General features: G+C 41.5%; 1 protein-coding gene and 1 long non-coding RNA gene across 3 annotated transcripts in view; one reads left to right on the top strand and one right to left on the bottom strand.

Moving 5' to 3' along the window:
* The window catches only part of LOC116760317, a 66308-nt gene extending 60005 nt beyond the window's left edge, over positions 1-6303 (bottom strand). The window contains exon 1 of the long non-coding RNA XR_004351699.1: positions 6229-6303. This is a non-coding gene — a long non-coding RNA (uncharacterized LOC116760317). The remainder of the gene's footprint in view (positions 1-6228) is intronic.
* A 2923-nt stretch (positions 6304-9226) lies between these two features.
* LGR5 (leucine rich repeat containing G protein-coupled receptor 5) overlaps positions 9227-21588 on the top strand; it is a 120437-nt gene continuing 108075 nt past the window's right edge. Inside the window, exon 1 of one of the 2 annotated variants that reach the window (XM_032645039.1) lies at positions 9227-9677. In XM_032645039.1, coding sequence (XP_032500930.1) covers positions 9466-9677 — 212 coding nt within the window. In that variant the 5' untranslated portion in view covers positions 9227-9465. The remainder of the gene's footprint in view (positions 9678-21588) is intronic. The other variant, XM_032645038.1, reaches the window with a different exon arrangement.

Raw genomic sequence — 21588 nt, 5'->3', positions numbered from 1 at the left:
GGTAAAATGTTAACAGCTCTTATGTTCAAGTGGAGGGGTTGCACATGATTTGAATTGCGTTCTATGTTTATTTTCAATATTTCTACAACTAGCTTGTATTCGTTCCTCTTGTAACTGACTTATCAAAGAAACATTTATAAAATGCCTTCAGAAACTACATTATGGCCTGATGAAACAGAAAGATGAAGAAAAATGACAGTTTATAAGAGGAAAAAAGTTTTAATTACTTGGGTAATATCATTCATAAAAGGGGGAAAAGTCTTTTATGTCTTCAAAATGCATTAAATTTCAGCCATTATGTGACTGGAAAAAGCTCAAGTAGAATAAAGAACCTTAGAAATCACTTGCCAAGGGCTTCCCTGGTGGCGCAGTGGTTGAGAGTCTGCCTGCCGATGCAGGGGACACGGGTTCGTGCCCCAGTCTGGGAAGATCCCACATGCCGTGGAGCGGCTGAGCCTGCGCATCCGGAGCCTGTGCTCCGCAACAGTGAGAGGCCCGCGTAACGCAAAAAAAAAAAAAAAAAAAAAAAAAAAGAAATCACTTGCCAAAAATATTTGCCACCGTAATTGGTTAGGACATTGTCACAGCTCCTGAATTTTGGGTTTTCTGAGCCCTGCATGTGATCTACCATTGGGAGAGAGCAACACAAACACAGAGGCCATTGCATCAAGCCTGAGATCAAGAATTTATGTCTGGCTTAAATCAAAGAGTCCACAAGAGAGGGCTTCCCTGGTGGCGCAGTGGTTGGGAGTCCACCTGCCGATGCAGGGGACACGGGTTCGTGCCCCGGTCCGGGAAGATCCCACATGCTACGGAGTGGCTGGGCCCGTGAGCCATGGCTGCTGGGCCTGCACATCCAGAGCCTGTGCTCCGCAACGGGAGAGGCCACAACAGTGAGAGGCCCACGTACCGCAAAAAAAAAAAAAGAGTCCACAAGAAAGATTTGAAGCTGTAAAATTCCATGTTATAATCAGCACCCTAAGTGATTTTTGAAAACTTTTTTCAACTGCAAACTTGATGTGTCCAAAGTTAAATTTACTATCTTTTTTCAAAGCCTGATCCTCTTCCGGGGCTTAAAAGTGTGGTTTTGGAGTCCTATTGGACCACAGATTCAATGTCAACTTCACCACTTAATGGAAAAGAAACTTTGGAAAGTTATTTAATTTCTCTGAGCCTCACTTTCCTTATTTGTTTAAAAGAGGATAATTATATTTCCCCTACAAGTTGTTGACAGGGATAAATTTTTTAAAAGATGCATTTAAGTCACCTAGCACAGCACCTGGCACAAATAAGGACTCAAAAATGGTAACAACATTTTTCAGGAAATAATCATCATCTACCCAGCCTCCCAGGCTAAAGGCAACAAAGACATTACAACCATTCTATCCCTTGTAGGTATCATAGGCACAAAGTTGTGCCAATTCCACCCCTGAAATATCTCAGGAATCTAACACCTACTACCTCACCATGTCCAGTGCTACATACTGACTGTGGTATTTCTCACCTCTTGCCCAAATATGCATATACTGAAATCAGTGATAACTCCTGACTCCTACTTTCACAGTGCCCCATGCTGACACTAAAGTTCTCTTTTCCCAAAGATAAAATGTGACATCATTCCCCTGCTTAAAGATGCCCTGGCCCCCTATTGCACCCAGGATCAAGCCCAAGCTTAATAAGATGGCATATAACACCCTTTTCACAATCCCTCTGCCTTAGTGTATCTCTCTAGCTTCTCCTTATGCCAGTTTCCCAAGATTCACACATGTTCACCCTGAGCTAGCACCATGCTAATCATCGTCTAAAAATTACCTTTGTCCTCATCACACTCCCAGGGTTGGCCTTCCACTTCTCTTCATTTAACAAACTCATGCTGAGCCTTCAAGAACTTGCTCCACATATCACCTTCTCTGTGAAGCCTTTCTCTGAGGCAGAGTTAGTTCCTCCCTCCTTTTTACCCTAGCAGCATTTTTTTTTATCCCTGTTATTATCCTGCATTTTAATTTTCTGTTTTTCATGTCTGTCTTCTCAACTCAGTGGTGAATTACTTGAAAGCAGGCGCCATATGTATTTATCCCCACGTTTCCAGTGCTTGGTATCTATTGAATGTGCAATATATGCCTTTGGATAGATACATTTTAATTAAAACTGGGAATTGAGGCTTTACTAAAACTGGAAACCGAGGCCTGATAAATGTAACTCAGACTGTTTCACTGGCAAATGTTCCCGACCAAGGTGATCTCAAAATTTTGTGAAACACTCTACTTTCATGGGAAACCACAGTAAATGTTCAAAGTACCATGTCACTAGCGAAAGAAAGAAGTGAAAGGCTCTATAGAGTTCAATAGACTTTCTCAAGGAAAAAGTTCAAGAAAAGAATGGAAGGTCCTTTATTACTACCATATATTAAGTGCTAACTGCATGGAAGTCCCTGTAACACATTAAGCCTTGTTCTGCTAATGGCTCTACAAAGTTGGTACAATTGTCCTCATTGTGCACATGAGGAAATTGGGCCTCACAGATGAAGCTCCTCCAAGTCCCCCAACTTGTAAATGACGGAGCAGAGATTTGAACCCTGGTCTGTGAGAACCCAAAACCTGTACTGTGCTGCTATGTTATGCTGCTCTTCTCCTGGGTGACCAAGCCAATGACCCTCACACCATTCCACCCTCTCCCAGCCATCCCCATGGGAAGTTAGGGAGAAAATGGGAGGGGGAAAAACAGAGAGAATGTGAACAAAGGAGACTGAAGGATGGGAAGAAAAGGAGAGGGATCGCCTCTTAGAAAATGTATTTAGAATATCTATATATTTTTAAAGCTGCAATGAGATTTCTTCCTACAAAATACAATCTAAAATCTATGCAAAAGAAGAAAAATCTATGAAACTTAAAATCAAAATGTTAGTCCTTGTTAAAGAAGCATTAAAACAAACAGGCTCACTTTATTAATCCACAAACCTAACAACACTCAACAAAAAGCTTCTGTAAATTTTAATTGCAGCAATCTGGACAATGTTTCATTATGACTCACTGACTTGAGCCACAATGTTTGCACAATATATTTTGCCCTGCGTTATGAGACTGTACTTGCGGTGAAATGCTACTATGCATACTCAATTAAAATACACCAGACATGGGGTTTCCCTGGTGGCGCAGTGGTTGAGAGTCCGCCTGCCGATGCAGGGGACACGGGTTCGTGCCCCGGTCCGGGAGGATCCCACATGCCGTGGAGCGGCTGGGCGCCCGTGAGCCATGGCCGCTGAGCCTGAGCGTCCGAAGCCTGTGCTCTGCAACGGGAGAGGCCACAGCAGTGAGAGGCCCGCGAACCGCAAAAAAAATAAAAAATAAAAAAAATAAAATAAAATACACCAGACTTATCAAAATAAAGCATTTGGGGAAATAGTGTGCTCCGTATTTGTTTACTTTCCTTTATAAATCCTGCATGTCCATGGAATAAAATCCATAAATTTGTTCTTCTAAGTGAGCTGTACAATTCCTTCCCCTTACTTTTACTATTACTATCTGCTCAACACCTCTGGGTTTTCTTTCCTGAAATATGCTTATCAATGGTTATTTCTTCTCTAGTGTTTGAGATAGAGCTCGTTCCTAACATATAGAATGGTTTCTACTAGCTACCCTACAGATATGTCCCCAGAAGAAGAGACAGGAAGTTCCGCCCTGTACTCTGCAAAGGAGAACGTGTCCAGTGATGGCCGCTCACTCGCCTGAGCTGACCACTTCCTTTCTCCTCTCTCTGGGATGTGCTTTTGAAGGTACTTCCCTCTCTTTCCTCATCCAACAAGTTCTAATGCTCCTTTTTTCCGTCTTTCTTCTGAAAATTGTTTATGAGATGAATATTCCAAAGTTTGTTAATGTTTATAGGTTCATAATCCCTTTGTCAAAAATGTCAAGGTCACAGATGCTGCAAAGGCAGAATTTTGGAGGATTTGAAAAATAGACTGTATTGGGAATGATAGCCCATATATTATATAAAACCCCCAGTAGAGTCTGAGGAAGCACCCTGCAATCAAACACATCAACATTTCTGTGGCAAACTGAGCGAATATTAACACGAAACGAGCAAAAGACTATAAACACATTCATGTCCGTTCAGTTCACATTGTGCCACCAAGTTTGTTTCAGAAACCTTTCCTTTTTCAGAGCTCTTACGATTTCAGAATTGCAGTTGAGAGATTGTAGATCTGAATATACTCTAGCAATGGGCCTTGGGAGAAGCATCTCTGCCAATGGGAACCTGTTAGCCTCTCATCATTTTGGAGCAAGGTGTGTGGTCTGTCTGAACCCTGACATTTAAATACGAGCATGTGGACACGAGAGATGGTTAAAAATCCTAAAAGCGTAGTTCTAAAGAAACCAGAAGAAGATCCACCACAATGGGCATATGGAACAGTTTGGATACTAAGGTGATATTTGGCAGAATTTAAAAAACATGGGAATGAGCAGGAAGATCATTTAATTTTAAGTGTTTTATTATTTTTCTTCTCATTAATCTTATTCTTCGTTTGAAAAGAAAACCTCTCCCTGCTTTACATGTGAATTTGACTGGACACATGTTCCCAGGAAGCAGGCTGCCTACCAGTAGAATCATGTTCATTATCATACATGAAATAAAACAAGGAGATCAAAATGAGCTAAAGAATTAATAATATCATGTACCACTGTCCTTTCTTTTAGCATGTTGTGAACATGTGGATATATTTAAAGGTTTCCTTTGTGTTGGATAATATCAAAGACAGATCCGATTGATATTATATAATAAGCTATTTCAAAGTAATGAATTAGCTGAACTAATGCTTTCTCGCTAAATAAATAATTCTGAAAGAAAATAGATCTTTATTCTTAAAGCCTCCTCCTTTCTCAATTAATTAGACTTTGTTGGTAAAAGGAAGTTAAGAAATTCAGCATAAGCCTGATTATATCATGAATGTAAAATGAGCAGGGCAAATAATGGGCTCTATACTCTTTCAAACAAGTTAAATAAGTCCGTAATAGCCCACCAGTTGTGTAAACACTATTTCACTATACTTGTAAAAGAACTATTGACTTACCTGTTAACTTAAATTATCCTGGCATGCTTCAACTAAGCTTATTAGTAATTCATGCGGCGTACACAAATGTTTTTAGTTGTGGACTTTTAGCAAAGATTAAAGAATTAGGAAAGCATCCGTTTAGCAAGCCCAGAAACACAAACTACACAAACTGTACTTTACCAGAACTGATTTTAGGAACTTGTAAAGAGTCTAAGAAGTGAAAAGGGAATTCAATCCTGGCGTGAGATATTCCCATTAACAGTCAGCTCATTAACAGGCAGATACCTTCCAAAACCATACGTAATATGAACATCTCACCCAGACATAATACCAAATGAATCTACTTTAGCCTGCTAACCTTACTATCACATGTAAGGGGTGGAGTTGTTTTTCTCTGACATCGCACCGCTATGTATTCCTGTGGGTAACTGGTTGTCGAAAGAAACTAGAAATATATATATTTAAGGGGGAAAACGTTGAATATATACTTGTCTTTTCTGTCACAGGAAAAAACCACCATTCTCTGCTCCAAATGGTTCCACTGCAGTCCCAAAAGACTACACTATTTTTCTTTACCGAAATATGTGAATTTCTTTCTCAATAAAACAATAGTAAACCCAAGATACTATCCAGTTTAACTCTCTGTATGTCTAGAATTCCCAAGGGATTCGGGAAAGGGTAAAGAACTTAAAGTCAAAAGACTCAGGTTAGAATTTGGTTGCATCACTGACTTGTTAGTCACCATTAGGAAAATGACTTACATTTCTTATCCTTAAATTTGGGGTAAGAATAATGCTGACCTCATAAGGTTGGTATGAGGTGAGGACTGAGTGGGAACATGTAAATGTATAAAGAGCTGAGTCAATGCTTATGGTCCTTATCATGCAATTTGATAACTTGATCTTATAAATTAAATGTTATTGGCCATAAAGCAGAGAGACCACTACTCAGAGCCCTTACTAGAGCTTGCTTTCCTTTCTTTTTTCTTTTTTTTTTCTTTATAGTACACAAGGAATCTGGTTTGCTGTATTCTTCTTTATTAGCTAAGATAAAGTAATTAACATATATGCATTCAGACAATAAAATCACTATTAGAAGAACCATTCTTATTTTCAACCCATATGATTTTCTATGTTCTAAGGTCTACAAGACCTTGAATTTCATCAGGTCTCACTCACGTATTCATGCTTCCTGGACTTGCAGGTTTTTCCTGAGCATCCTTGATTGCAAGTGATCACAGATAAATCCTTCCTCATTACCTTAAGCAACAAGACAAAACAAAATTGATTGGTTCACCCAGTTGGGAAGTGATGGAGTAGAAACAGCTTTAGATCCAGATGTTTAAAAGAGGACCTTAGGATTTTGCTTTTCTCCTCACTAATGCTTATGTTCAGTTCCTGGTGAGCTCTCTCCACAAGGGAGAATGACAGCTCCCTTGAGCTCCAGGCTTCCTTGTCCTTAGAACTCATGAAGCCAGAAAAGACCCTCTCACCCCAGAGTAAATGACAATCCCCCAGATGGATTCCGATTGCTCTGCTTGGGTTATATACTTACCCCAGGGGCAGGAAAGTGGGGCTACATGATTGACAGCTCTACCAGAATCACCTAAGGTTTGGGAGGTAGTTTCCCAAAGGAAAAGTGTGGAGTGCTCTTACCAAAAAGAAAGAGGAGAAATGTTGGGCATGTGAAAAATAAATAAATAAATAAGTAACAGATGTTCATTACACCTGGCTTCATCCAGCATAGCTGTCTTTCTTCCTTGTAATTGAATCAGAAATCCCTCTGCTTTACATGAATTTGTTAACAAGCTTCAATTCCTGAACAGAAGAGGAAAGGCACTAACACAGGTTGAAAATTTACTCTGCTGTAAGCCAAGTTCCAGAGATTTTCACATTTAGAACTACCTAGGTAAATAATAATCCTCCTTTACAGAGACTTAGATAGGCTCATTCTGTGCTTCTGATCAAATGCCTAAAACTGTCAGAACCTAGATTCAAATCCAGTTCTGCCTGATTCATTCCACAACCAAAGTGCTATGCTCTTTTTGGAACCCTGAAATCATAGAAACTGTTGACAAAAGCCCTCAGTAAGATGATGGACACAACCATATCTGGATGCCTGTGTTGATAAATCAGTCAGTCAATAAATATTTGTTAAGTTTTCACTACCATCAGTCCATTGTATGAGTCCTACAGGTAAAGACAAGTGGCCTACTCCCTGTCTCCAAAGCTATCACAATAAAGTTGGGAAAACAAAACATATCAGCATTCAAGAAAACTTTAGGGCTCAATTATGTGGTATTTATAACATACACTTTTAGTGAGATTCCTGGGATTCCTGTGCAGAGTCTGCTCTTCTTAGATTGCAAGCTCCATGAAGAGAGGTAACTTGCCTCCCTAGGTCATTGCTGTATCATGATTGTAGCTATTCGACAAAGATTTGTTGCTTGATGATTAATTAGACTATAGTTACAGGAGGTTTTACAGAAAGAGTAAGTCTTGAACTGCTTACTTACAAAATAAGTAATCTGGGGATAGGTTTTTTAAAAAAGGGTAGGGAAATAGGTAATCAGTAGGCATTCTATAAACGTGGAAGGAATGGCTGGGAGAAGCGAGAATAACGTGAGAATAAGCAAAGGGATGGTAGTGGATGCCATGTGCAAAGGGGCAAGTGAAGGACCAGGACAGAATTAGGCACTGCACTGATATCCAGAAATCAAGGTTAACTCACAGTTTTCAGCAGCCACTGTCAAATTTTCCAAAATCTCTGGGCTGCAGGATCTTTATTTGCAAAATGAAGAGAATGGAGTATATAAAGCTTAGTCACTTTCTCCTTCCATCCAGTCCAAAGAATCACAAGCTTGCTAATGATGGGATTCACCATAGAGAGGAGCATGTTCAGAATACTGATTTAGGTCCAGGAATCTATATATTTTTTCAAGTTCCACAGGTGGTTAGCCAGCTTTGGGGATCACTTCTTAAATGAAGGAAAGTAAATACACGCAAAGAAAAAAATCTTCCCAACTGTAAACTTCAGAAATTTATATGGGAAACTCAGTAGGATGGAAGAAGATTAAGAGAGGCCTTAAAAGCCATAAGGGTTCTCCACCTTCATGAAGCAAGGAGACATTGTGCCTGGAGTGAAAACTGTACATTTTTGTGAGTTGAAGTGGCAGGCTTGGGCCTTAACTTCTTTCAGCCACTCACTCAGGTCTGCAGACGTCGACTGGCTCCTCACCGAGGCCTTTTCTCCAAGAAAGCCCTGAGTCCTTTTCCTCCTTTCCCCTGCGGGTTCCCTGCAGGACACTTTTGAAGAGTGTGAGAACACGCATTTTGCACTGGCAATGGTTCTCACACCTGGGTGGGACTGCACTTACTTAGAAAACCCTGGGACACTTAGGATGAAAAGGCCGCCGAACAAAAGCAAACACCCATCTATCTGTCTGTCCCGCATTGCTTTACTAAAGGTGACTGACTTCCAGAGGATCCTAAATCACTTAAAAAAAACAGTCACTTCGACTTCTTACCCCGTGGATTAGACAGAATTGGAGTGCTTGCTCACAAGCTGTATTTACTTAGCGATTAGCCCAGCGTTTCGATTTTAGGGCAAAAGCGAGCCAGACAGGGCGGCTTGAGGTAAGGATCAAAAAGGCCACCCATCCTTCGCCTGGGGACGCCTGCCTCCTTACCCTGTTAGTGTAACTATTTTTCTGGATTGTAGTCTTTTTTTTTTTTTTTTTTTTAAGCACTCCATGTAGTACCTCCATGCGTGCCGCATCCCTCTGCCCCTGCGCGTCTGTCTGCGTCCGTCTGAAGCAGGTCCCTTTCGGCTCTCTGACCTGGGTCGCCAGGACGCGGGAGGGAGTGGGGGTGGGGATCGGGGTCCCCTGCCCCTCCTGAGGTGCTGAGCGCCGGAATCCGCGCCCCGGAGGCAAAGCTCGAGCGCTGAGAACTCGCCTGCACCTCGCGCCGCCAGCAGCCTCCAAGCCGCGGAGTCGGGAAAGGAGGGAGGGGGTCGGAGGAGGGAAAGTGGGGCCAGGCGGGGGGTGCCTGGGAAGCCGGGCTGCGCTGACGTCACTGGGCGCGCGATTCGGGCTGGAGCGCTTTAAAAAACGAGCGTGCGAGCGGAGATGCTGCTCCACACCGAGCAGGCCGCCTGCAGCAGCAGCGCGCACGGCCCCCGCAGCGGCTGCAGCCAGGGCGCTCCCGAGGCCCGCGTGGCGGCAGGGGCACGGCCGGGCCCCGCAGCGCTTCTCCTCGGCGCCCCCGCCGGGGGCCAGGAGCGCTGCGCCCCGCGCTGTAGGCGCCCGCGGAGCCGCAGAAGCCCGCCGAGCTGCGCCTGACGCGCCACCGTCCGCCGCAAGCCCGACGCTGCCCTCCCGCCGCGCCCCGCTCGCGGCCCCCTGCCCGGGCACCATGGACACCTCCTCGGTCGGCTTGCTCCTGGCCTTGCCCGTCCTGCTCCAGCTGGCGGCCGGGGGCGGCTCGCCGAGGCCGGGCGCGCTGCTGCGGGGGTGCCCCGCGCACTGTCAGTGCGAGCCGGACGGCAGGATGCTGCTCAGGGTGGACTGCTCCGACCTGGGGCTTTCGGAGCTGCCCTCCAACCTCAGTGTCTTCACATCCTACCTGTAAGTGCGCCTCCACTCCGCTCCGGAAAGGGGACAGAGGGAGGAAAGGAGGCGGGCCCTAGGCCAGGCTGGGGGCTCCTCGGCTCCCGCCTGCTCTGGAGGGGGCGGGCGAGTTTGCAAAGGGCGTCTTGGCCAGGCGTGTTTGGACCCCTGGGAAATGCACGTGTCTCGGGGTAGCACGCCCGCACTTTCTGGGCCCGCAGAGAAGCGTCTTCAAGTGCAACCCGGGAAAGCGCTAGTGCGCTGCAGCTTTGCGGTCCACCTCTAGGCAGGTCGCCGCGCGAATTCCTCCGACTGGAGGCATTTGCCTGCAGTGTGGGCATTTGTGCCCCTGAGCCTGGAACCCAAGGGCAGGCTTCCCAGTTGGTCCCTGCCCCAACCTCCCCTCCTTGTCCTGTCGCGTTCCACGAAAAGATGGGCCGTAAAAATTTCCGCAGAGGAGAACTCCAACTCGTCCAGCTCCAAAGGAATTTACTCTGCATCTCTTGCACAGTCGCGTGATGTAACCTTTTTCTTTTCTTTTTTCTTTTCTTTCTTTTTCTTTCTCTCCCACCGCCCCCCCCCCCGTTTTTTTAAATGAAGTGGTTATAATGTGGCAACCACAAACCCGATAAGAGCTGCCAGAACGTTATCTTTACCTTTGGCTGCCCGAGCCGCCCTTTGAAGTGCCCGCGGCCACGGTGTAATCTTTAACCATCTCCTCCTCCGGGGGAGGAAAGGGAAGTGGGCTGAAGGCGGCGGGGCGGGTAAACAGCGGCGCAGACACCCAAGTGGAGACCTGAAGCTCTCTATCATCCCTCGGGGATCCTCCCAGCCCGTCATCCCCCCACCACAGACTCCAAACCCCAACTACGGAGACGAGGCAGCGGCTCATTTCATAATCTGGTCTCTGGAAAATCCAGGCCCGGAGGGTAACAGGTGGTCGGGTGGATGTGGTGACCCAGGAGGAACCCGATTCTTGGGAACCAAGGCGACAACTCTCCATCGCCCTGTGGAGAATTTGGGGCTCGCTTCCTTCGCGCAGAGAGACTAGGGGTCGGGACCACTCGGGAAAAGGGGCACTCGTGGCCACAAGGTTACACGTTTAGGTTTGAACTCGAGGCACTGCGGTGAGCCCACCCCAAACCCTGGCAATCCCAGTTTCGGCTTCTCTGATGTACCTTGGCAGGAGTGAGTTGGGATGTTTGTGAACTCGGTCTTTCCTCTGTTTAGTTGTTTTCTGGAGGGAAGAAACATGAAGAGGCTTGCACAACGCTTTACACTAGATAGTGATTCTTTTTCTAGAGACAGAGTGAGGAAGGAAAAAAAAACATTCTTTTTTACTTGCTTTGATTTTGCCTTGAAAGGGAGGGATTATCCTGCTAGATTTTAGTGTTAGTAGACGGCAGTCCCTTCCTCACCTACCATAAAACTATTTTGGCTGCTTTCCCTATCTGAAAAGTTTATAAAATTACTCTATTTCCCCACCAGGTTTCCCTTCGGTGGCACTTAATTGCATGGTGTAGTGATATTTTTACAGTGATGGAAATCTGCTCGCCTAAGTGATCATTCTCTAAGAATTCACATTTCCTCCTCCTAAACGACTATCTGTACTATGAAATTGTCTGTACTATTCATCTCCAGCCTCTGGGTTTAACTGCTAAACTCAGTGTTTCAAGAATCACATATTCTCCTGTATCGTGAATTTCTGAGAGCGGTTGGCAGTTGCACTTAAGAGCCTAGAACTATTCTTCCCTATCACCCTGAAGAAACTGGCCATACACAAGGGAGTTGTGCATTCCCCCCAAACATTTACCTATTTAAATAATACACTTGTTAGAAAACTTGTTTAAGGATACAGAAAATAAATGTCATGACTTTTCTTCTCTCACTCATTTGTTAGGCTTCTGTTACTAAAAGTTGGTGTAAGTAAAATACTGCTTCAAATCATTTCCCACATACCTCAAATGCAGTTAACTGCATCCTCCATGTGCTGGGGAGCTCTGACTGCCACTGTTCCCTATCTATCGTTATGGATAACCCCTTGGAGTTAAGATAGCATTAGGAAGTTAATTGTCAGCTTTTTCTCGTGCTATTTGATGACAGCCTGTATCCTGGCCTAAGGGGAAATGTTCTCATTGTCCTATAAAATATTAAACTCAGAGTGTCTGTGGAAAGTGTCACAGTGAAATGTCAAATACTTGCATCTAATGGTTAACATTTCAGGGAATATGAGTGCTAAGTGTAGAAATCAGTCCTGAAGTAAATAACCAAACTGATGTTCTTCGTGATGGGCAATTTCAGAATTGGTCTCCTTATAGAGTACAAAATGCCAGAGGTCATCGGATGCCCTGCCTTGGTGGGTTGAAGGGTTTGAGGTTGGGGGGTTTGTTTTGACAACCTCAGGAACTCTGTGCCGACATTAAGGGTAGATGGCGCCCTCTTTTGGTTACACCTAGCATTAAGTGACCATTTCTCCTTCACTTGTGCACTCACAACCTGAAAGAGAAATCTTTATTTACTCATATTCAAATAAATAAGCATGTGCTTTACTGGTTGTATTATTTTAAGAGATAACTTCATTTTGCTCTTAAATGGGAACACGAAGTTACAGCCCCGCTCCACTGGGGCCCAGTGGTAATTAAGCTTTGGTGAGAAAGTTGCAGTGTGCAAAGACTGATGTGGGTGAAAGACCAGACTACTATCTTTTATTGTTTGTAATAAGTTACCACCATTTCTTTGAGTGAAAATGTTATCTCTTAATCTTCCTCCTCTCCCCAGGAAAGAACAAGCATTTCATTTTCTTCAGACTGATGGTGGCAACTTCCAGCTGTACATGTTTGGCAAATAGATTTGCCACAATCTGATAACGGGCTAGTCCAACTCGTAGGTAAAGAAAGTTTCTTCAGTCTCTTCATAGAAGATTAGAGCTGTCTCTGTACAGCTTTAGAATCTTTCTTCCCCAGAAAGCTAAGTCTTAAGCCAGTCCAAACATTAACTCTCTTTTCTTACTGAACTGTATTCTCCAGTGGATCTGTAATTGGACCACTGAACATGCGTGGTATAAACACTGGAAATTTTCAATCTTAATCTTTCTCTCTCTCTCTCTCTCTCTCTCTCTCTGTCTCTCTTCCAGTGATTTTGGGCTCTGATTTTACAACAGGGGCTAATAAAGCTCACTCAGCAGAAAACAAGGAACACACCAAGGTTAAGACATAAAAGCAGACAATAATTATTTCCAACGTTTAGTGCATCTCAACCTAGCAGTAGTGATCTGTCAGAAAGAAAGTAGTGCTAGCATCTAATCTTACTATTGGTAAGATATTTTAATGCATCAAATGTGGACATTTTTGCTAATAAGGTCTTAAAAGTAAGCTCCCTATACTACTTTGATGTATCTTTCATCCAGTTAGTGTGGCATCCAAATAGAAAACTAAATCCTAATGAATATCTTACTATAGTAAATATACTTTTCTTTATTGATCTAGAACAGCCATTTTATTTTTAAACGAAAACTGAGTTTTTCCCTGCTATTGCTTAAAGACATGAACATTTCATCCACAGGCAAATTTATGTCACATAAACTAAAGGAACCAAGAGAAAGATTTTGTGCGTGTGTAGTTTGGTTACTTTTCCATATGTAACTTTGTAACAAAATTTAATTTTACACATAACTGGTAAAACTAGTTTTAATTTAAAAAACCAATCAAAAATCTCAATTATAACTAATTAAGGGTGCCCTGGTGTCATACATGTGTTCTAAGCACTTAAGGTACGGTTTCAAAATTAAAGAAACTTTTCAGACTCTTCCTTGAAAATTATTTAATATATTTCTACTTCTCTTCAAGCAAAGAAAACTATTTTAAATGAAGGAAAATTTTGTACTTTAGAGATGGTTACAAAAGCCTTAATTGTTACAACAGTTTAGGTCAGTTGCAAAATTCATAGTTTGCTCTACAACCTACGTGCAAAATTCGTTAAAAATATAATAATATCAGTGACCTTTCTGCGTTTTAATGAAGTTCTTTCTTTTTCTTCAGGATGCCCGGGTTTTCTTAGTAGTGTTTTTGTTATGGGGGCAATTATTGAAACTAAGTGACTGAGTTAGTCTGAGTGATTTCTTTTTTAAGTAGTGGCTCTGATTCAAACAATTTTGTGGTGTAGATTTAGAATAAATATTTTACTGAATATGTTCAACATGTGCATGGCAGAGTTTTTGTGACAATAATGAATTTTTACATACAGTAAGCATGATCCTCAATCAGATCTTCGATCTTTTTTCCCGTTACACATTTTCTTCGAAGTAAAGGCAGAGTTCTGATCTGCAACGAAAGGTGGCAGTCACAAATGAGTTAGAAGATTGGAATAAAAAAATAACCTTCATAATTAAATAAAATTATACTTTAATAATGAAACCATTCCCACTTGGATGTGCTTTAAAAAGTTCAGAAACACAAAACTAGTCTATAATTTCTCAAAGTTTTTAACTGAACTGTTTGTTTTTAATTTCCAAAACATGTAACTGTCAAAAGCATAGACATAATAACCAGGTAAACAATTAACTATCATAAAATTAGAGACATTGCGGAATATTTATAGTTTTACAACTGATACCTAATATCTACTTACCTTAATAAAGCATTTTATATATTTCTTCTATTGAATGTATACATTTAAGTCATTTTAGCTATAAATTTAAGTATGTTTCCAATTAAACCAAATCATATGCCATAATATAGAAATGAAAAACAGTAGTGAGTGCTGCACTGAGCAATTTTGTGAAGTAATTCTTTTGGTTTTGTTCAGTTATTTATATAAATTTAGAATAATGCTAAATGGCACATTTCCTTGTAAACACCCACAAGTGGATATTTCTGGTAAATTGAATTCTTCATGAGAAGGCAAATTCCTTCCTATGAGATTCAACCTCCTCACTCCTGGTGCAGTGTTTTCCTTTATACAGTCTCATTTTGTAGTAGAAAAATGAATCAGACTGGCGTTAGAGCCACCACTGATATATTACTTACCAAGCTGGTAATTTAGTCCTATTGCTATTTTTGATGTACCTTAGGATTTCATTTGTTAAACTACCCATGAGTTCCAACCTACTACAACTATTTTATTCCCAGATCTGTCAGCTTCGATATACAGTTTTATTCAGTCATTATGGACGCCAACTACATGCTCAGTTTCACCCATGGAACTCCTTAGCTCTGGTAAAAGGAGACATTGCATAGGCTGTGTGGTGGAATTTTTTATAAAAATTTTCATAATTCAAAATTAATTTGGTTCTCCATAGGTGACATGGTAGGAAACAGGCTCATTCTTGAAATCTCTGGCATTTTCTCCCACCTCTTCAAGTTAATTTTTTTTTTTTTACACTGATTGAGCCCAGTGGAAATGCCTTATTTGAAAGTGGTAGGTAGAAGAATGTTGATCATTTGATTTCACAATATGGAATAATGTTATCTAGTAGTAATGCTAAAAGACTGTTAACAGGGTGTTCAAATTAGTAGGTTAACTTTTTTTCCTTTTTTTAATTAAAAAATCCTTAATTTTAATTGAGATATAATTGATGTATAACATTAGTGTCAGGTGTACACATAAAGATACAATATTTGTATCGAAAATGATAGCCACAATAAGTCTAGTTAACATCTATTAACCACACATTGGGTTAACTATTTTTAAAATGCTTCGTAAGCAGGAGTACTTCCTCATACCCTCATTCTCAATGTTTAAATCTGGGATTGGAAAAGCTGGAATTTACTTTAAAAGTATGCAAAAGAACCAACCATTGTCCATGAAACCATCTTCCTTAAAATCAGATGGAATAATTCTCCGGGAGGTAATGATGGGCTGTCTTTCCTTCAGGGTTTATCTTCCTCACTAGACTGTGAGCTCCACCAGGCTAGGAAATTTTCTACTTTATTTCCCAAGTGCCCACACCAGTGCCTGGCACAGAAGAGATGTTCAGTAAATACTTGTAATGTTGAATTGAATAGAATTGGCTGAACCAGCTGCTGAAATCCCAGTGGCTAAAAGAGCCCAGAGAAAGACAGATGAGAACTACTTGTCTGCAAGTAAGAGAACAACACAAGGCTACTGGTATCCCACAATTATGGCTCAGCCCCATTGGAAATACATTTAAATTGTATTTTGCTTAAATGATGCCGTGACTTGTTTAACAAACACACCAGAATTTACATGTCTATATTACTTTATTATTGTAATGACACTAATTATAACAGCTGACGTTTATACTGTTCTTCCTGAGTGCCAGGCATTATGCTGCTACTTTACTCAATCCCACATCCCACAACAACCTTTTGACACAGGTACTATTATCATCCCTATCTTGGGAGGCCCGTTAGCTTATTGCAAGGCTATTTCCATTGCTCAGAATGTTTGGGGGGCCTCTTTGAAATTATCTTCAGGGCCAGTTTACCAGAAACACAAGAAAACCAACCTTCTAATGTTTAGCTATGCCTCATAGTAATTGTAATTGGTGCTGAAATACTTCTTAGGAACACAGTTTATGAAGCTCTAATACCACAAATATTTCTTCAAGGAATCCTGGGAAATGCAGTTTTTAGTTTTCAGTAAAATGAGAATAATATTATATAGCTTAGGGCCAATCTTTTAAGTTTAGTAGATACCTTTTCATATATCCATTTTCTTACTACCACAAAAACTATTTCTCTTGTCTCCAAGTCGAAGATAAATTGTGGTAGTGCCCAAGTATTATAAAGAGTGGTCAGCTGACTAATAACTTCCAAGTTAAAAATGAAACTTCTTTTTTTTTCTATGACCAGATCTATGTGTCAAATAAAGTAGCTGAATTCTTTGGAACTATTTGTCAATTCAGAGAGACATGAACTTTCTTAATAGGCCAATTTTATTTAAGTTTGTATTTACCTTTAAAACTGATGAGATAAGATGAAGTGACACATCATTTATTTGATTGAGAATGGAGAATTATTTCAAAGTTTTATCTACTTATTGATCACTCTGTAAGCTCTGCACAGTTTAACAATTAAGCCAGTGATACAGACTTCTGTGTAAATAAGAAATCTGGATAAGTCAGAGAAAAGTCCCTTCCTTCAAACAAAGAAGAACTTTTCCTGAACTATCCATTTAGTTTCTTCAGTCCTTCAGTTCATTTGCTGCTGTAAACCTATGTGTTAATCATTTATTGTATTACAAAGTCAACATGAAAAATCAATAGCTGACCAATTAATTATAAAGCATATTCAATGTAAAGAACACCTGCTCGAGGAAGAACTGATGTTTAGAAAATTTAGGTTACATTGGGATATAATCTCTAAAGGCTCTTACAACAGTACACTCAACTGTAGTTTTCTGTGAACATTAATCATTTAAAATTATAGCAGATACAAACTATTCAACGCTATATATAAAACAGATAAACAACAAGGTCCTCCTGTATAGCACAGGGAATTATATTCAGTATCTTGTAATAAACCATAATGGAAAAGAATATGAAAAGGAATATATATGTAAAAAAGTTATTCAGCAATCTCTAACTTTCAAGTGTCTCATTTTTAACATATGCACATTTTTTCCATGTTCATTTTGCCCTTCTTGGCTTCAGAAGGAGTTTGATTTCATCTCCTAACGAAGACTGTGATGGTCAAGGGGAAAGAAAGCCATCTCTCATGCACACACTAACACACACACAGCAACACACCAATAAGAAACAGTTTCCTTTGTGCCACTTGCTCGGTGGAAATGATACATAACATTGACATGGCATGGCAGTGGAGAGCCAGCCCTTTTAAGGGGAGACACCGAGGAACTGGCTGTGAAGGCACCTTCAGTTAGCTTCAGAAGCTGCAATGCAGAAGACAATTGTTCTGGCAATGGGAGCCCAACTCCAGCTGGGAACGCGTGCACCTAGCTGACCTTCCTCATCAGCCTGCCAGCTGAGATTAAGCTTTCCTCAAGTGGTCCCTTGTTAGCCCAAACTTTTCCCCATTGTTGCTCATCTTTCACAACTGGAAGCCAAGTGTTTCAAACTGTTACTCAATTTGGCAGCCAAATTCCTTTATTTCCTCCTTCCACCTCCTTTTCTGCCTCTCTCTCTCTGTCTCTGTCTGTCTGTCTGTCTGTCTCTCTCTCTCTCTCTCTCACACACACACACACACACACACACACACACACACACACACAGTGATGACGAACCTTACATGCACGCCTTCCTTTCCAAAGTCCACACTAAGAAGAGAATCTAAGAATTTTTATGTTTTGCTAAAAAAACTAGTAAACACTCTTGTGCTCCTTTTTTTCTTGAAACCTTGATTAAGTAGAACAGGGACCTCTACAAAAGATGTCTCTTTGCAAAAATAACCTTCCTTTGATCAAAAAAGCCACAAAAGTGTACTTCTCGGGAAAGTAGAAAACCACACATGATCTCAAGTGGAAAAAATATAAAGAATTTGCTGAATTTTTAACCTTAGCACGTAACAAAGATATTATTTTAAAGTTGGTTGGTTAATGTGGGCTGTGTTAGAACTTTCATTGTGTTGTGTTTGGGTTTACCCAATGTTATTTTAATGAGTTTATTGGTTCGACACACAAAATACCACATGGCGCTTGAAGTTTTTAGGTTATAAATTTTTTTGTGAGGCACTTATTTGAAGGAACTCTGTTACATAATCAATTGGTCTTTAAATCTATCAGCACAAAAATAACCTTTCACTTTTTGTATACATATACGGTGAAGATTATTTGATTATAAAAATTTCCATGGAAGGAGCTACTTTCCTTAATCATCTATTATGTGTATATATTAAGATGTTCACAATAAACATTTATTTCACAATGTTTGTTGAATGGATCTACAGAATGAGTTAGGAGTCTTCTAGTAAAGACTGAAATAAGAAATCTTCCTCTTTATTTTCTCTTCATACTTCTTGTCCTGAAGGGACCCTTAGCAGACCTGCTTGCATTTAGCCATAGATGTACTCTATAATTAGTAGTGTTGTCTGCCCAATAGAGTAAAGCCTAGAAAAATATGGCAAGAGAGATGGAAAGGGTGTGTGGAAATCTGCCACCCAAGAAATAGCACAGGCAGAACAGAGAGACAGTGAGACCTCCGCTAGGCGTTCAGCCCCGGTTGGTACATTTCTCCTGAGTCTGTCCTTATCCTTCTCCATCCCTCTCTTCCAGAGAGTATCAGAGGAGGACTGGAAGGATGCATTTTCCTTATCTCAGACACTCTACCCCCCAGGGCTTCAATCTACAAGGGAAGTTTAGAAAGAAGAGTCTTTCTAAAGTTTAGTTTAGTCTAACTAAAGAAAGTTATCAACTCTTAAACGCACTGAAATCGGGGTCTTTGATTTTAACTTGAGGAAGCCACCATCCCTGTGGTGGGAGACCTGAACTCACTGAAGCCCCAATCCCCCAGCAGCTGTTATTTTCCGGGGCTCAGTGCAGCGGAGTACAGGAGGAAGTTCAAGATCTTTTTTCATTGAGTCTTCAAGCTCGGCTAGCAAAAGGAAATCCTAGTTAAACCAGATTCTCCCAGGGTGTAAGCCTATCTCATTTGAAGATCTCAGAAGTTTTAGCAGCATGATTAACTGAGAGCAAGGATCCACCTTCCAACTTACAGCTGCTGGCTTGAGCATAAAGTCCACTGCCCCAGGGTCTTGTAATCCTGAGAAGTGTTAGGTGGATATGGTCTGGTCCTGAATGACTATTACAGAGTAATTTGAAGCCCCCTTTGCCTTAGCTGTAGAAACTCCTCAGAACATAGTTAATTGTATAATGGGAAGAGAAAGGCTAATTTTGGTAGATTTATGTTAATTACAGTAAAACCAATTCAGAGCTCGCACTAATAGCTAACTACATTTAGAGTAAGCTCTACTGTAAAGAACTAAAAGGATAATCTTTTATCCACAAATTACCAGAATGACTAAGCTGTATACCTAAGGTCACGTTACACAGTGCAAAACTGAAATTTAATCATGATTGCTAGAGCATTACCCTAATTGTGCAAATAAGTGGAATTAAAATCACTTAGATGGGTTGCAGAGGTTTTTGATGAGTCAAAAGTTATGTCTACCCATAGGCTTTAGAATAGAAAAGACCTTGAAGATGACGTAATCCAACACCTTCATTTTCACAGATGATGAAATTCATGCTTATAAGAGGTAAACAACATACCCAAAAATCACATAACTGACAAGGATGGAATTGGAACCCAAGTCTCCCAAAATCCCCGGTTGAATGCTCCTTCTTTCCACCTTTTTGCTCCAATGCCAGATACTCAAGTGAATTCTAAAACTCCCAGTTACTTTTCTAGATGTTACCAAGTATCCTGTTGCTTATGCATATTATATGTTCATATCTAGGTATGTGCCTGAATCTCAACCTGATAAGATTTTGGCCCACTGTAGATACAGATAAAGTGTCTCTGTATCACCTAAAAAATCTGTAAGGCAGAAAGAAGCAATCAGATTTCGTTTGAGGAATAAATAATTAACTTCCCAAATTTCAGTTCATAGTCTTTAAACATGTCTTTACTGTAACTTAAACTTCACTTGGGACTTTAATTTGACCAAATTCAGGTAGCCTTCTTGTCTCTTGTATCTGTTCCCTTTCTCCCCTAGCACTGAAATTGCATTAATTCTGGCTCTACTCCCTTTTTGCCTGGATAACTGTGGCAGTCTCCTATCTTGGTTTGCATAGACCCCCAAGACACACACACTCCCTGCCACCCCACGAGTTTGTCCAAGATGAAATTCTGCTCACGTCTCCCAGACATTCAATCCTTCAGTGGTTTCCTGTGGCTTTCACGGTAGAGTTTAACTCCTTAGTTTAACCCACAAAATCAACTTGTCTTGCCTCATCCCTCACTCGCAAACCCTGTTGCCAATCCCCCCTCCCCAACCCCCCACGTTCTCTCCTCTCCAGCCATATCAAACCACATCCTGCAGTTTCCATGTCTCAGGCCTCCCCAGGTGTTCACATGTGTTGGTCTCTGCTTGGAATGCCTTTCTTCTTTTTCATCTTTCCAACTTCTATGAGTCTTTCCATACTCAGTTCAAACATCACCTCCTCCAGAAAGCTTTCTGTGACCCACCATTTTTGAAACCTGTCTGATGCTCCCACATCGTCCTGAGCTCAGACTGTCCCAGCACTCACCACCTGTGATCACCATACTTGATCTGCTTGTCTGTTTTCACTGCTGGACTCTATATTCCCCTTGAATTGTAGATTTTCCTGGACCAAAGAAGAAAGGAGTCTCACTGGATTAGAACACAGAATCCCTAGGTACCAATCATGGTTTTCATTTTCTGTACTTTATGATGCTTTGCTATCTTGGGGCCTTGCTTACTCAGGAGGGACTGCCTCGCCCAGGGCTATCCCTGGAGATAGCAGCGACTCCCCCTGCAAGTGCGCCTTTCATGTGCAAACCAAGCGACCCAAAGCCCACACCCCCAACCTCCTTCTTTATCAGGCTCTTGCAGGACTCTTACACAGTAGGTCAATATTTCCTGCCCTAATCACCCCAGGGCCAGGTACCAGATAACTGGGGCAACACCTACACCCTGAGCCTGATGACATTATTCAAACTAGCCAATTCTAAGTCTGCTTGTCCCACCCATTCCTTCCCACGGAAACCACAGTAAAGGCTCCTGCCCCTGCTTTCTTCCCTCTCCTTCTTCTACCCACCATGTGGTCCTGCATGGCTGATGTGCCCCCCTGCTCTTGGCAACTGTGAATGACAAACCACCTTTTCACTAGCAGTCATCTTGTGCTCTATAGGCAATAGTCTACCTGAATAACTTTAACACCTACAGCTTCAAACACCCTTTGCCCCTGCATGCCTGTGCCTGGGCAACTTCAAAAGCCGTTATGGCCCGGGCACACTTAAGGGACAGTCAACACCATTTTCCCTCTCTAG

The sequence above is a fragment of the Phocoena sinus genome, chromosome 10 (genome assembly GCF_008692025.1).
Source record: "Phocoena sinus isolate mPhoSin1 chromosome 10, mPhoSin1.pri, whole genome shotgun sequence".
NCBI lineage: Eukaryota > Metazoa > Chordata > Mammalia > Artiodactyla > Phocoenidae > Phocoena > Phocoena sinus.
Note: the sequence above shows the minus strand (reverse complement) of the source record. Positions and strands in the feature narration are given on the sequence as shown.